General features: G+C 34.0%; 1 protein-coding gene across 1 annotated transcript; it reads right to left on the reverse strand.

Annotated features, from left to right (window-relative positions):
- LOC18605648 (ribonuclease MC) lies at window positions 9,889-11,106 on the reverse strand. Its single transcript, XM_007038786.2, has 3 exons — window positions 10,820-11,106; window positions 10,501-10,687; window positions 9,889-10,297 (listed from the first exon to the last, which is right to left on the reverse strand). Exons 1-3 carry the CDS (start codon window positions 11,090-11,092, stop codon window positions 10,050-10,052), a joined length of 708 nt encoding a protein of 235 aa, XP_007038848.2. The 5' UTR covers window positions 11,093-11,106; the 3' UTR covers window positions 9,889-10,049.

A 12,541-nucleotide genomic window follows, 5' to 3' on the forward strand; every position in this document is an offset into this window, starting at 1 on the left:
GTCGACAAAACACCATATCAAAACGATATTGTAGAATTGATGAAGAAAACACTTTTGGAGAGAGCAAAATACGTGTTCTCAAATGTTGGCCTAACCAAAGTATTTTGGACAGAAGCTATCAACAAGGCTTGTTACTTGGTAAATCGGTCTCCATCAACTGCAATTGAATTTAAGACTCCCAAGGAAGTTTGGTCTGGTAAGCCTGCTGATTATTTTATATTGAGAGTATTTGGTTGTCCTGTTCATGTTCATGTGAGTGATGGTAAACTTGAGTTGAGGGCGACAGAGTGCATATTCCTAGGCTATGCATATGGGGTGAAGGGTTATTGGTTGTGGTGTACTGATTGTAAGTTCCCCAAGTTTATGGTGAGTCGGGATGTTACCTTTGACAAGTCTGCATTACTTTGTGGGATAAAGTCTAGAATTGCAAACACATCAGACCAAGAAGTTGGCAAGCAGGTGGAGCTTGAAATCAATGCTCTTGTGACAGTGCGAGATGATAGTGAAATCCAGAAAGAATTGCAAGAGGTACAAGAATTGGTATCTCAACGAAGCATTACTTGTATTGATGGTGATTTTGATTCTTATGTTTTATTTGTGGAAGTAGAGATTGAAGAGCCTTACTTTTATCATGAGAAAATTATATATGTCGAGTCTTCTAAGAAGATTGAGTCTCTACACTGGGATCAAACATGGGAGCTTGTGAAAACACCTAAAGTTACTATTGAAGTTGGCTTAGTGTGTGAAGGAGGTGCAAACATTAGTCGTAATGTGGTTGGCTTCTCCAAATCAGATTTTGCTGGTGATCTAGATAGTAGAAGATCTCAAACGGGGTATGTGTTCACTCTCTCAGGATCTGCAATCAGTTGGAAAGCAGTTCTTCAATCAACCTTTGCTTTGTCTACAACTGAAGCTGAATATATGGCTGTGACCGAGGCAGTGAAGGAGGCTTTGTGGCTTAAAGGCTTGGTTAGTGATCTTGGTTTTGAACAAACACAAACAGTTGTGTTTTGTGATAGTCAAAGTGCTATACATTTGACTAAAAATCAGATGTTTCATGAGAGAACCAAACACATCCAAGTCAAGTGTAACTTCGTTCGAGAGATTATTTCTAAAGGTGAGATTGTAGTAAAGAAAATAGCTACAGATGAAAATCCGGCAGATATGCTAACTAAGTCAGTTTCTGGGATAAAGTTCAAGCATTGCTTGGACTTGATCGGTGTTCGTAGTGCTTGAGGCCCATTGGGGCAGTGGCGGTGTCGACAGAGATTGGTTCGTAAGGTGGAGCTTGGTGAATTCAAGCCTAAGGTGGAGATTTGTTAGGATAGTCTTGAATTGTGATTTAATTAGGATTGTTTAATTCTAATTAAATTAGTATACCTTATAAATAGTCTTTAAATCTAGTTAGATTAGAATAACAATTTCTAATTCTATTAGGATAAGATTCCTAATTAAATTAGGATAAGGTTATTGTATTTGATACTATAAAAGGACCCTATGGGTTAAAGAATAATTATCACCTAGATTTAGAGAGAGTGATTTAGGTGTACGTGGGATAAGGGTTATGAGTTTGAGACTGTTTCTTGTAATCTCCTGATTTTTCCTCTTAGTGAATTTTTCTCTGTTACTGTGCCCGTGGACATAGGTCATCAAAAGACCGAACCACGTAAATTCTTGTGTTCTTGTGGGTGTGCTTGATTTCTTTCTTTTTTATTCTATTGATTGGGTTAGATCTTGAGCAATTCTTTAGAGACAATTCCGCAATTTCCCAACACATTGTCACCTGTTCATTGAGCTATGTATAAAGTTTGACTCCCACGATGTGATCGAGTTGGATGAAGCTTGTCTCTGATAGAATAAAGCTAAACCAAGTTTTGGAACTCTGTTTTTATTTATCCACCTGCATCTTCCTTAATTTGTCAACGTTTGGTACTGGTAAATAGTTTACTTTATAAGTCATTTTGCCATTGGAAAATTGGCTACTAGACAAGAAAACTGATAAACCATAGTCAGGTAAACAATTGAGGAGGACTGCTCGTTCCTGCCTCTTGGAAATTTCCTGATGGAACTAAAATCAAATTCATGATTGAGAAAAAAAAACTTAAATATCATATTTAACTGTAACTTAAGCTCATTATATGCAAAAATCTCTTGAATTTTAGTTGCAAGCTATATAAATCATTGTTGCATTATGTCTTGAATTCGAATAGTAACAAGGGGAGAATGAGGATTATGAGACAGATATAGATGGTTTACCTCTCTTTTACATATCTTCAGCCTAATAGACTTTCATGTGTAAACAGATGAAATTAAAGCATTTGATTATATACACGTTTGTTTTCCTGCAAACAGGTATGGGATTTGGACCCGGACAAGCTCTGTGCAAAGCGAAAGAGATGAGGGATGCTACCAGAGCAAAATTGGGAACATATGCCGAAATTTCACGTAATAAAGTGAGGCGGAGGATCCAATTGAAGGAGCTCCCCCTTATGCTTTAATAGGGCAAAGCCCCGCTTCGTCCTTTGAGACTCCCCAACAAAATATTCTACTGCTCGTTCAAGTGACAATGACCAAATAAAGAATGCATTGCCTGCGCTTAACTATATTGTTGGTTCAAACCAACAAAGTTTGATTATATGTTTGTTTTCCTCCTCCAACCAGGTATGGGATTTGAACTGCGATAGAAGATCCCTACACAGCAAAGGAGATATCAAAATGGTATGGAGATAGTATACAATTGGATTGATGATGGAGGGCCACCATTCCATGTCGAAGATTCAGTAAAAGTTAATGTAGATATATGCAGCAATCATTCCTAGTCCTAGTGCGGTGATCCCATTGGCGAGGTTTAAATTAGTGCAGTTAAACAGGATTTTGCTTGAAAATGATTTGAAGTTGTTGTAAAATTGTGCTTGAGAAATAATTTAATATTGGCATTTTTAACTTAAATATTGTTGCAAATTGCAATTGTTTTTTATGTACAGGAACATTCAACTTTGATTGTGGTGGGATGATTCGGTTTATTTTTTGAACTCCTGAGTTGGGGAACTTTGTGGGATTGTCTTAGTTGTAGTCTGATCTCATTGCAATCGAACTGGTTTGTTCTTTGTTGTATTTGTCAATCAAGCAAAGAAAGAGGAATTATGTCACTTCTTATACAGTCTTATACCATTATCATTTTATCAAGTAATTTTTGTAAATCTATTCATTAATGAAATCTCATATAATTTTTTTAAAAAAATAATTTTATTAATACCAAAGCACTGATTCACTTGTTGTTATCTCAATAAAATTGAGATATACACATACAATTAAAGAGAAAAGTTTACATCATCATAAACTTATGTGAAATATACAAAAATCAAAACAAAATACATAATTTTCATTCTAAAATTACCATCAAGTATAAAACATTTTTGATCTATCAGCACCAAATTTGACTAAAGAATCTGCAAAATAATTTATTTTTCTAATAGTATGTAAATTACAATTGTTTTCAATCAGTAACTGTTATATGTATCTTTTGGTGAAAACTAAATAGAAATAAATTAAATTAAATTTGGTGAAAATTAAATAAAGAGAAATAAAATGAGAGGAAAGGGAGTATAACATTGACGTGATAGTGGAGGCCACTACCTGGAAAGTGGAAACCACAACCCAAAAATATCAGCAATGTGGATTTATCAATCACCCCTAGTGCGGCAATATTTTCCCATTGGTGATCTATTGGCACTTTTTACTATTTTTAGGCTTGACAATGATTCAAAGTTGCTATAAAAACCCTTGCTTATGTTCATTGAATGAATGCAAAAATTGGACAGTACTTGGCAAGCTTAATTACATATTCTCTTTGGCTGTAACAATGCATTGGCATTTCCTGGTCGCACCTGTCTTAGCCACAGTGAGCTAACTTTGCCACCTACAAACTCAGTCTGCGTTGGCCACCTTCTGTCTGTAATGATCCAGCAAGCTTCAAATGCAAACCAAACGTTCTCGACACTTTTACTATCCACGGTTTATGGCCACAATTCACTAATGGCAATCTGGTGCCTCCCTATGATCCGGAAACAAATAGATGCACCGATGTCACTCCTGTGAGTCTAGACCAATTTTTGGTAAGTTAAATTGTTTCCGCTTTTGATGTATTCATTAATATTTTTTCATTGGTTTTTATTGCTTATCCATTGGTTTATTCAAACTTTTAGAATCTAGTGACACCCCTCCATGAGTTCTTAAGGAGATTTTGGCCAAACTATGGAGACTATCAGAATCTGACAATGAATGAGAAGTTTCGGAAACTTGAATGGAAATTTCATGAAATGTCTTTTGATTATCCTAACAATCCTTATCGTTACTTCAGGACCACTGTATTTCTCGCCATCAAATACATTGATCCATTCAAAGGCAAAGTATATACACAATTTAATACTAAATATACAACTTTTTTCCCAGTAATTGTAAGTTACTAATTATAACTTTAATTTTATATATATAAAACCTTGTTTAATTGAGGGTTCATGACAATAGATAAGGGACTTGAAGGCAAGTTGAAGCTCACCATATGCCCAACTCTCAAAGTTAAATTGCAAGCTATTTAAAATTTTTGAAAATTTTAAATTCAAAAATTGAAATTTCACTGTTAAAACATGTCTCTGAATATACCTATTTCTAGGATAATATCTCAGTAGTTATAACTTGAGATCCCATAGTGAAAGTCTCAAATTCAAATTTTAAGATGGTGAAGTTATATTCAAAGAATGGAAGAGGGTTATCTCCTATATATTATGTAGCCCAAGATCATAACACAATATATTTCTATACATAGTATAAATAATTGGTATCACATATATCAACGAAATCTATTGTAAAGAGATATTTTAATAGTTAGAATTTAAAATTTTGTCGTATGAAATGGAAGGATATTACCTCTTTCTACATAACCGAAATTGAATAACTTTCACATGTAAAAAAAAAATACCAAAAGGAAAGCAGTATCGATTATATATTTCCTCCTTTCCAACCTGCAGGCACCAGAATCGTACCCTGACTAATTTCTTATATGGCAAAAGATATATCAGATGCTATCAAAGAAAACCTTGGAGTATATCCTCAAATTGCCTGTGACGAACTGAGGGGAACAGTCCAACTGAAGAAGGTCCGGTTATGCTTTAAAAAGGGGGACAGTGAAAACCCACCATACATCCTTCAAGACTGCCCCATAAGATATGCTAACAAATGTTCAGATGAAACTGACAAAATCACGTTCACTCCTCATGGTCTAAATGGCTAAAGGAGAAGTAGAACTAGCTAGTTCCCAAGCTAGTGGGGATGTTGTGAAGTAGTAAGTAAGAATAAATAAACCTGGAAAGCTATGTACTTAAATTGCTTTCAAGCAATGTTTTCGTAAACTTTGCCACACCCTTAACAGCTATCTAATTGGCTTTACTTACCACTGGAGAACCAGAGAAAGATAAAACGAGAGAGAAAATATAATTGAACCTAAAGTCTCTCTACTGTCTTTTCATTCAACAATAACACTTATAAATACATTTATAGGAGAGAGAAAATAAAAATAAAATAAAATAACATGTAAAGTAAAATAACTGTGCAATATCCATGTCTTATATAACCACCTACTTCACAATACAAACCCATTACCCAACATGACAATAACTGTAAAAGAGAAAATAAATTGATATTAACTAATAAACAAAAAAACTGTTATGAATAACTGAATATAGTTCTTCAAGTCAGATCTCATTCTTCAACAGACCTCCTTGAGATTGACTTGATGAACTCCCACAACTGGATTCTGTCATGTGATTGAAACATCCGTTATTAAGGAGCCATGTGTTTTCCTTCTTATCACTAGAAACCTTGGCCATGAATAACTGCTCCTCTACCATATCAATTTCTTAAGCTATTGTTGCCTTTTCATCAACATGATTGCTCTTGGATTGGAAAACTTTCTCTATGTGACTAAGCTGGTTACAAGACCTACACTTCACATTAGGCCTGTACCAACAAAACTTTGAAGTATGATTACTTTTTTTGCAGTATTGACATGGGAAAAACTTGTTACCTGGTTTATTTGAGTTCCCATCACCATTTCTCCACTCCTTGTCTCTTTTATCTCCTTCTCTGTTTCTTGGGTTGCTATCACCAATTCGAAAATCCTTGGTCCTTGCTATTAGAACATTTTTAATTGCATCATCATTGCGATAGGCCCTCCTTTGTTCTTGAGCTTGTAAAACATTTACAAGTTCTATCACCGAGAGTTGAGAAAGGTTTTTGGAGTCCTCAAGTGAAGAGATTTTTGCTTCAAACTTTTCTGGTAAACTTACCAGAATTTTGTTGACGATTTTACAATTTGACAACTTCTCACCAAGGAGTCTAAGCTAATTCACCGGCTTCACAATCTTATCTGAGTATTCTTTGATACTCTCATTATCTTTCATTAGTAAATTCTCAAATTCTCTATGTAGATTTAAGGCTTGCATCTGACGAGTCCTCTCGCTACCATGTAACTCCTCCTTCAAGAAATCTCTAGCATCCTTAGGCAATTCACAAATCATTGTTCTTGTGAAAATAGTATCTGACATAGTCGAATGGATGGTGGAGGGAGCTTTAAATCTTTTCACCACTTCCTCGCTGTATTGCTTCATCTGTGCCACTGTGGGGTTGGTCTCTGTTCTGGTGGCTCACCTCCCATCTTCACAACCTCCTATAAATTGAAGGCTTTAAGATACGTCTTCATCTTCACAGCTCAGATGTCTTAATTTTCTCCTGTAAACATAGGTAGAGTAACAGCATTAAAACTTAAGGAAGCCATAGTTATTTTAAAAAGCTTGAGAATGAAGATTTGCAGAAAGAATTGTTGGTTTCTTTCTCAGTCCCTTAAGATCCTTTTTGGGGCTATGATACCATGTTGAAAATCTCAAGGATTTGTAATATTTGCATATTATTATATGCTAAAATGATGAAAGATAAAACTGAAAAACCAAATAAAGATAAAATGACAGAGAAAATATAATTGAACTCAAAGTCTTTCTACTGTCTTTTCATTCAACAATAACACTTATAAATATATTTATAGGAGAGAGAAAACAACAATAAAATAAAACAACAGGTAAAGTAAAATAATTGTACAATATTCATGTCTTATATAACCACTTACTTCACAATACAAACCCACTACCCAACTAGGCAATAACTGTAAAAGAGAAAATAAACTAATATTAACTAATAAACTAAAAAACTATTGAGAATAACTGAATCCGGTTAACATGAAGTTCTTTCATATGATCTTTCTTCTCATATATTACACTATTTATGGATGTATTTCAGTTTTTTGAGTTCAGATAATTTACGAAGAATTTATAAAGAATCAAAATTTAACAATACAAAAGAGCAAAAAAAATAAAGAATGTTAGACATGTTAGCTCAAGAATAATGAGGAAATATCCAAAAGGGGGTAAATTGGATGCCAAAAATTTCTTTTCTTCAAATCAAATTTTCAATGAACGCAAGCTTGAAAATAAGTTCTCAAATTTGATCTCACTTTAAAACATGTCAAAAATAATATAGAAACCAAATGAACAAGTAAGTAGAAAGTGGATTTTCAAGACTCTTCAAAAGTGAGATGCACAAGCGTACCAAAGTATATTAAAAGTGTTTTGAAGAGTGAGTTAAAGAACAAGTTCTCAAAACTCTTCAAGGGGAAATGTGCAAACATATCAAAGTGAATCAAAACAAATTTGAAAAGAGGATCAAGCATAACCTTTACATATTGCCTTGTACAAGATCAAGCACTATAAAATTGCCTTTTACAAAATCAAGCACAACCTCACACATTGCTTTTTCGAGGATCAAGCACGACCTCTTTGTCTACTTATGATTTGACTAACCTTCTAGTGTATTGTATCTCAATGTAATTCAATTATTTCATCAAATATCCTGGATATATCATAAAGCATGACACAGTGTTTACTTATGACATCCCATATTAGTCCTAAAGCTTCATATTGACCTATCAAGATCTATCAAGATTGCCTCGGCCAAGGACTTTGTCAATGTAAGCTATGAGCAATTGAGATATGTTCCCCTCAAATCACTTGAGGTGATGAATCCTTTCTGGACTACTCATTCATCTTCTCATGCTTCACGCCATATCTAAAAACATCCTATTTAGGCATCTAATCGCCTCCAAACCCATAAGGATGAAATCAAAGCATGACTATTCACATACAAGATGACTTGGTATCATAAATCTAAAGATTACATGCATTACTAACACATGAAAGTATTTTCATAGACACTTCAGTAAAATACCAAATGAAACTCTCATAACAAGTCATGTTCAGTGAACTTGTTCCTTAACAAGCACCCACATACTATCTCCAAGTATCTTACATACTTCAACTTATGAAATCGGTTGCTTACTTCCAAAGGAGGCTTAGCGTGTACCAATTTTTGAACATTGTCAATGCCCTTATTCTTGACAATACAATGACCAGGAACATATTTAGGAATAAGGCTTTGATGCATAAGAATCTCATAATTATAACCCTTATAATTTCTTTGTAAGGCCATTATGTTTCAAGAACTTTATATACATAAGCCTCTCATAACTCTTTATAAATAAACTCATGGATAAAGAAATACCTCATATATTATATAAAATATTCATAATATATTTAACATGAAATATGACTAATTAATGTAGTATTTTACAAGCACAAAACCGATTGGCTTGCAGGGTTTACACTAACAATACATGTATTAAGTTTACTGTTTTGGAGCTTGCTAGTTTTCATGTGTGATCATTGGAAATTCTAGATGAGTGGATACCGGGCTTTGGGAGGGCTCTCTGATGAGATAAAGGAAAGCTTTTGCTGTGTGTCTTTCAAGATTTGGAAAGGAAGTTGAGCCAGGAGATCTATCCATCAGCTTCTTGATTTTGTTGCCTTGTTGTGGATGAGGTATTATCTTTTGTGCTAGCTGATCTAAGGGGTTTTATGACATATTTGTTATGCCTGAAAGTGTTGTTGAGGGGCTGCACTTGTCTAAAGCTTTTGGCTATTTTTTATCGTACTCTTTTTGAGCTGTTTTTGATGTTGGGTATTGTTGGGTTCTGTTTTTCATATTTAGTTCTAAGCAAGGGATCTTGGGGTTGTTCCGACGGTCTTGGAATGATTAGTGGATTGTACCCGGGTTGTTTTTTGACTTTCTTGAATTTATTGTACGATCATCATGGGTGGTTTTGGGTTGAATTCTTCACTTATAGGCCCAGTTTTTGTTCTAAGGGCGCTGCATTGTTGGCGCATAGGTTGTTGATGATCAGTGCTGTCAAAATATTTTCGAGTGGCAGTCAACTTTTGTGATTGTACTTATTTTCAAAGTCCTTACCATCTCTTTATGTCATGAAAAGTCTTTTACAGATTATGCTAAAGACTTGATGATTGCACAATGGTAAAAGAAGGTTAATAAAATCAATGCCTTTTAAAAAAATTTAATGTTTTGAAAAAAAATAAAGAATATATTGATAAATTAATTTTTCATTAATTAATGTATAAATTAATAAATTATTAATTTATCGATTAAATAATATCTCAATTAATTAATAAATTTTATATTTCCAAAGGTATTGATTTATAGAAATTTATTATACATATAAAATAATAAAATAATAAAAAGTGGTAAAAAAAATTAATTTTTTATTAATTAATGTATAAATTAATAAAAAATGGTAGTTCTGGAGGTGTGGTGAAAGGAAAGCACTAAGGTGAGGGAAGAGAACTAATAGTCAGAGTAAGATATGATTATTGCAAGAATGATGGGAGATAAATAGAGAAAAGAGATAGAAATAATTGGATGGTACTTCTTAAATAACTGATATTAGCAAATGATACAAGAAAAGGTAACTCTCTTCTAGATAAGAAGAGCATTTATTCATTACACTATTATTTAATAAAGCAAGTACATATATAGCTTGCCACGTTTATTCTTCACTAATTCCACCCTGCCATAAGCTACATATTTTATAATTCTCACACTCTACTAGTAAGTGGAGGAAATTTTACTTGGTCATTGCCATTCGAACAACCATTCGAATATCTCTTGGGACAGTCTCGAAGGACGGAAGGCGGCTTTGCCCTTTCAAAGCATAAGCGGATCTCATTCAATTGTAGTGTGTTACTAACTTTGCCACATGAGATTTCAGGATATTTTCCCAGTTTTGTGTTGATAGCCTCGCTTATCTCGCGTGCTTTATAAAGATCTTGTCGGGGCACAAGTCCTTCAATTGTTTAGAAGACGAAACCAAACATATATATATATAATCAATGTTTTTTCTTAATGGAAAAAAGTCCAAAAAGATTAAATAGCTTGCAAATTAACTTCAAGAGAGTTTGGCATATGATGATGAGCTTAAATACAGGTATAAAGTATGATATTATTGAAGTTCTAATATTTAGTTTTATATTTGTGTGCATGATTTACCTTTGAGTGGATTGTTTGTAGTAGCAAGATTTAAAGCTGAGGTAAAATAACTGCTAGGGTCATCAAGATAATCAGAACACATTCCATGTCTTTCCCATTCAAGTCGCCAAAAGTCCTCATTCGTATTCTTCATCAGAAGGCTTGGCCAAAGTTTATTTAGTTTGTCTCGGATGGGTTGCAATGAAACCTATGATTTTGCATTAACAAATCAATAAACAATAAAAATTAAAATAACTTAATTAGAGAAGTATATGTCGACTAATTTAGCTGACATATCAAATATATCAATAGTACATAAAATTGAAAATAACTTGCTTACCAAAATTTGATCTGGAGCCGTAGGTTTGACATCGGTGCATTTATTAGTTGTTGGATTATAGGGAGGAACCGGCCTATCATCTTTAACAAATTGTGGCCATAAACCATGGATTGTAAAAGTTCCGGGGATGGGTGTCCGGTACTGGGAAGTGGCACAAACCGCAGGTGGCCATTGTAGACTGAGTTTGTAGAAGAAGTCAGGATAGTTATTCTGACCTGAAACTAGCAAGCTAAATGTGGCTAATACAGCAGCAACAAGCAAGTGCCTCTGCATTTTCACAGTGAAGATCAAGATGCTAATAAGTAGTTTATATACATCAATTCAATGTCTGCAAGGGTTTTTATAAATACTTTGAGTCAGCTATGGTCAGTCAAAACAAAAGAGACAAAAAAAAAGGAAAAGGAATAACTGCTCTGCCCATTATGAATAGAGAAAAATGATGAAAACCCCATCATTTTGCACCCATCAATTATATTTTGCCACATCAAAACTATATTGAATTTCTTTTGTTATCAAACAAATTCCCTAGAAAACAAAATATCAAATTTTAGTTAATGAAAATCCAATAGAGATAAGGTTAAGGAATAATAATGATGGAGATATCTCTTCTTCCTGGCACCAGGACCAAATTTTAGTTGTGATGTGACAAAATATAATTGAAGGGTGCAAATTAAAATGATGGGTTTTTCCATCATTTTGTTAGCTGTATGAACTTCGCCTGCCACAACAAGCTCCTAAGATTAGAATTCAAATCTCCATTTGAAATTAATCCAATTAATTAAACACGAAACTTTTAGACATATAGTTAAGTTTAGAAAGATAGTTAGAGGTTTTCTCGAGAGGTCTTCTTCTAGGGTAGTGAACATTTCCTGTAATTGATTCATTGATTATATTAACTCAAGTACGTGAAAGATGTTTTTATGTAAACGTTGTGTACTCAAGTTATACTAGAGATTAGGCGTAATAGTTTTTTCCATTAATTAATTATAGCTTGTTGAAGTTATGGATGCTCGTCAATTAATTCCATAATATGTAATGATATAAAGATGACAATATAACTGAGAACTATGCTAATAATTAAGCTTGCCACCCAATTTTTTTTACATTAATTCAATGTATACGAGGCTTTCTAACATAGGAACTCTGAATTTGTCTGGCTGCGGCCAAAAAACCAAAAGGACCACTTTGTAACCCCGTAAGTAGAATCAACATCATCCATAATTTTTGTGAGAAATATGAAAACTGAGAAGGAAGGTAGATATTTGCTGTGTTGAGACAATCATGTCAATCGTATTAGAACTCAACTACTCTACTCGAACACTCAACGTCCGAATTTCCTCTTTCACATGTCTCTTATCATTACCCGAGAGTGCCCCTTGGAGAGTCCGAAAGTGGATAAACCAGATTGAGGTGATGAAAACCCAACTGAAGAGGTGGAAGGTGATTCACACACTTAGAGAGGCCAATTCAGTTGCTGAAAACCTTGCCAAACAGGGGTACAACTTGCCACCAGCCTGGTGAATGTGTTTGGGGAGTCAAGTGATGAAGTGATTTGATTGTCCTTTGTTTTTTATGTTTGGTTGTTATTCTTCCTGTTGCTCTGCATCAGTTTGCTGATCTGATGCACTTCATCTGTTGAGACGCAGGATGTTAGTTTTATCGTTGCTCCTACCTTTTTTTTTTTTTTTTGGGGAAAACTTTCTTGTTTCAACTCCCTTTATT

Source organism: Theobroma cacao, chromosome 10 (genome assembly GCF_000208745.1).
Source record: "Theobroma cacao cultivar B97-61/B2 chromosome 10, Criollo_cocoa_genome_V2, whole genome shotgun sequence".
In the NCBI taxonomy this organism is placed as follows: Eukaryota; Viridiplantae; Streptophyta; class Magnoliopsida; order Malvales; family Malvaceae; genus Theobroma; species Theobroma cacao.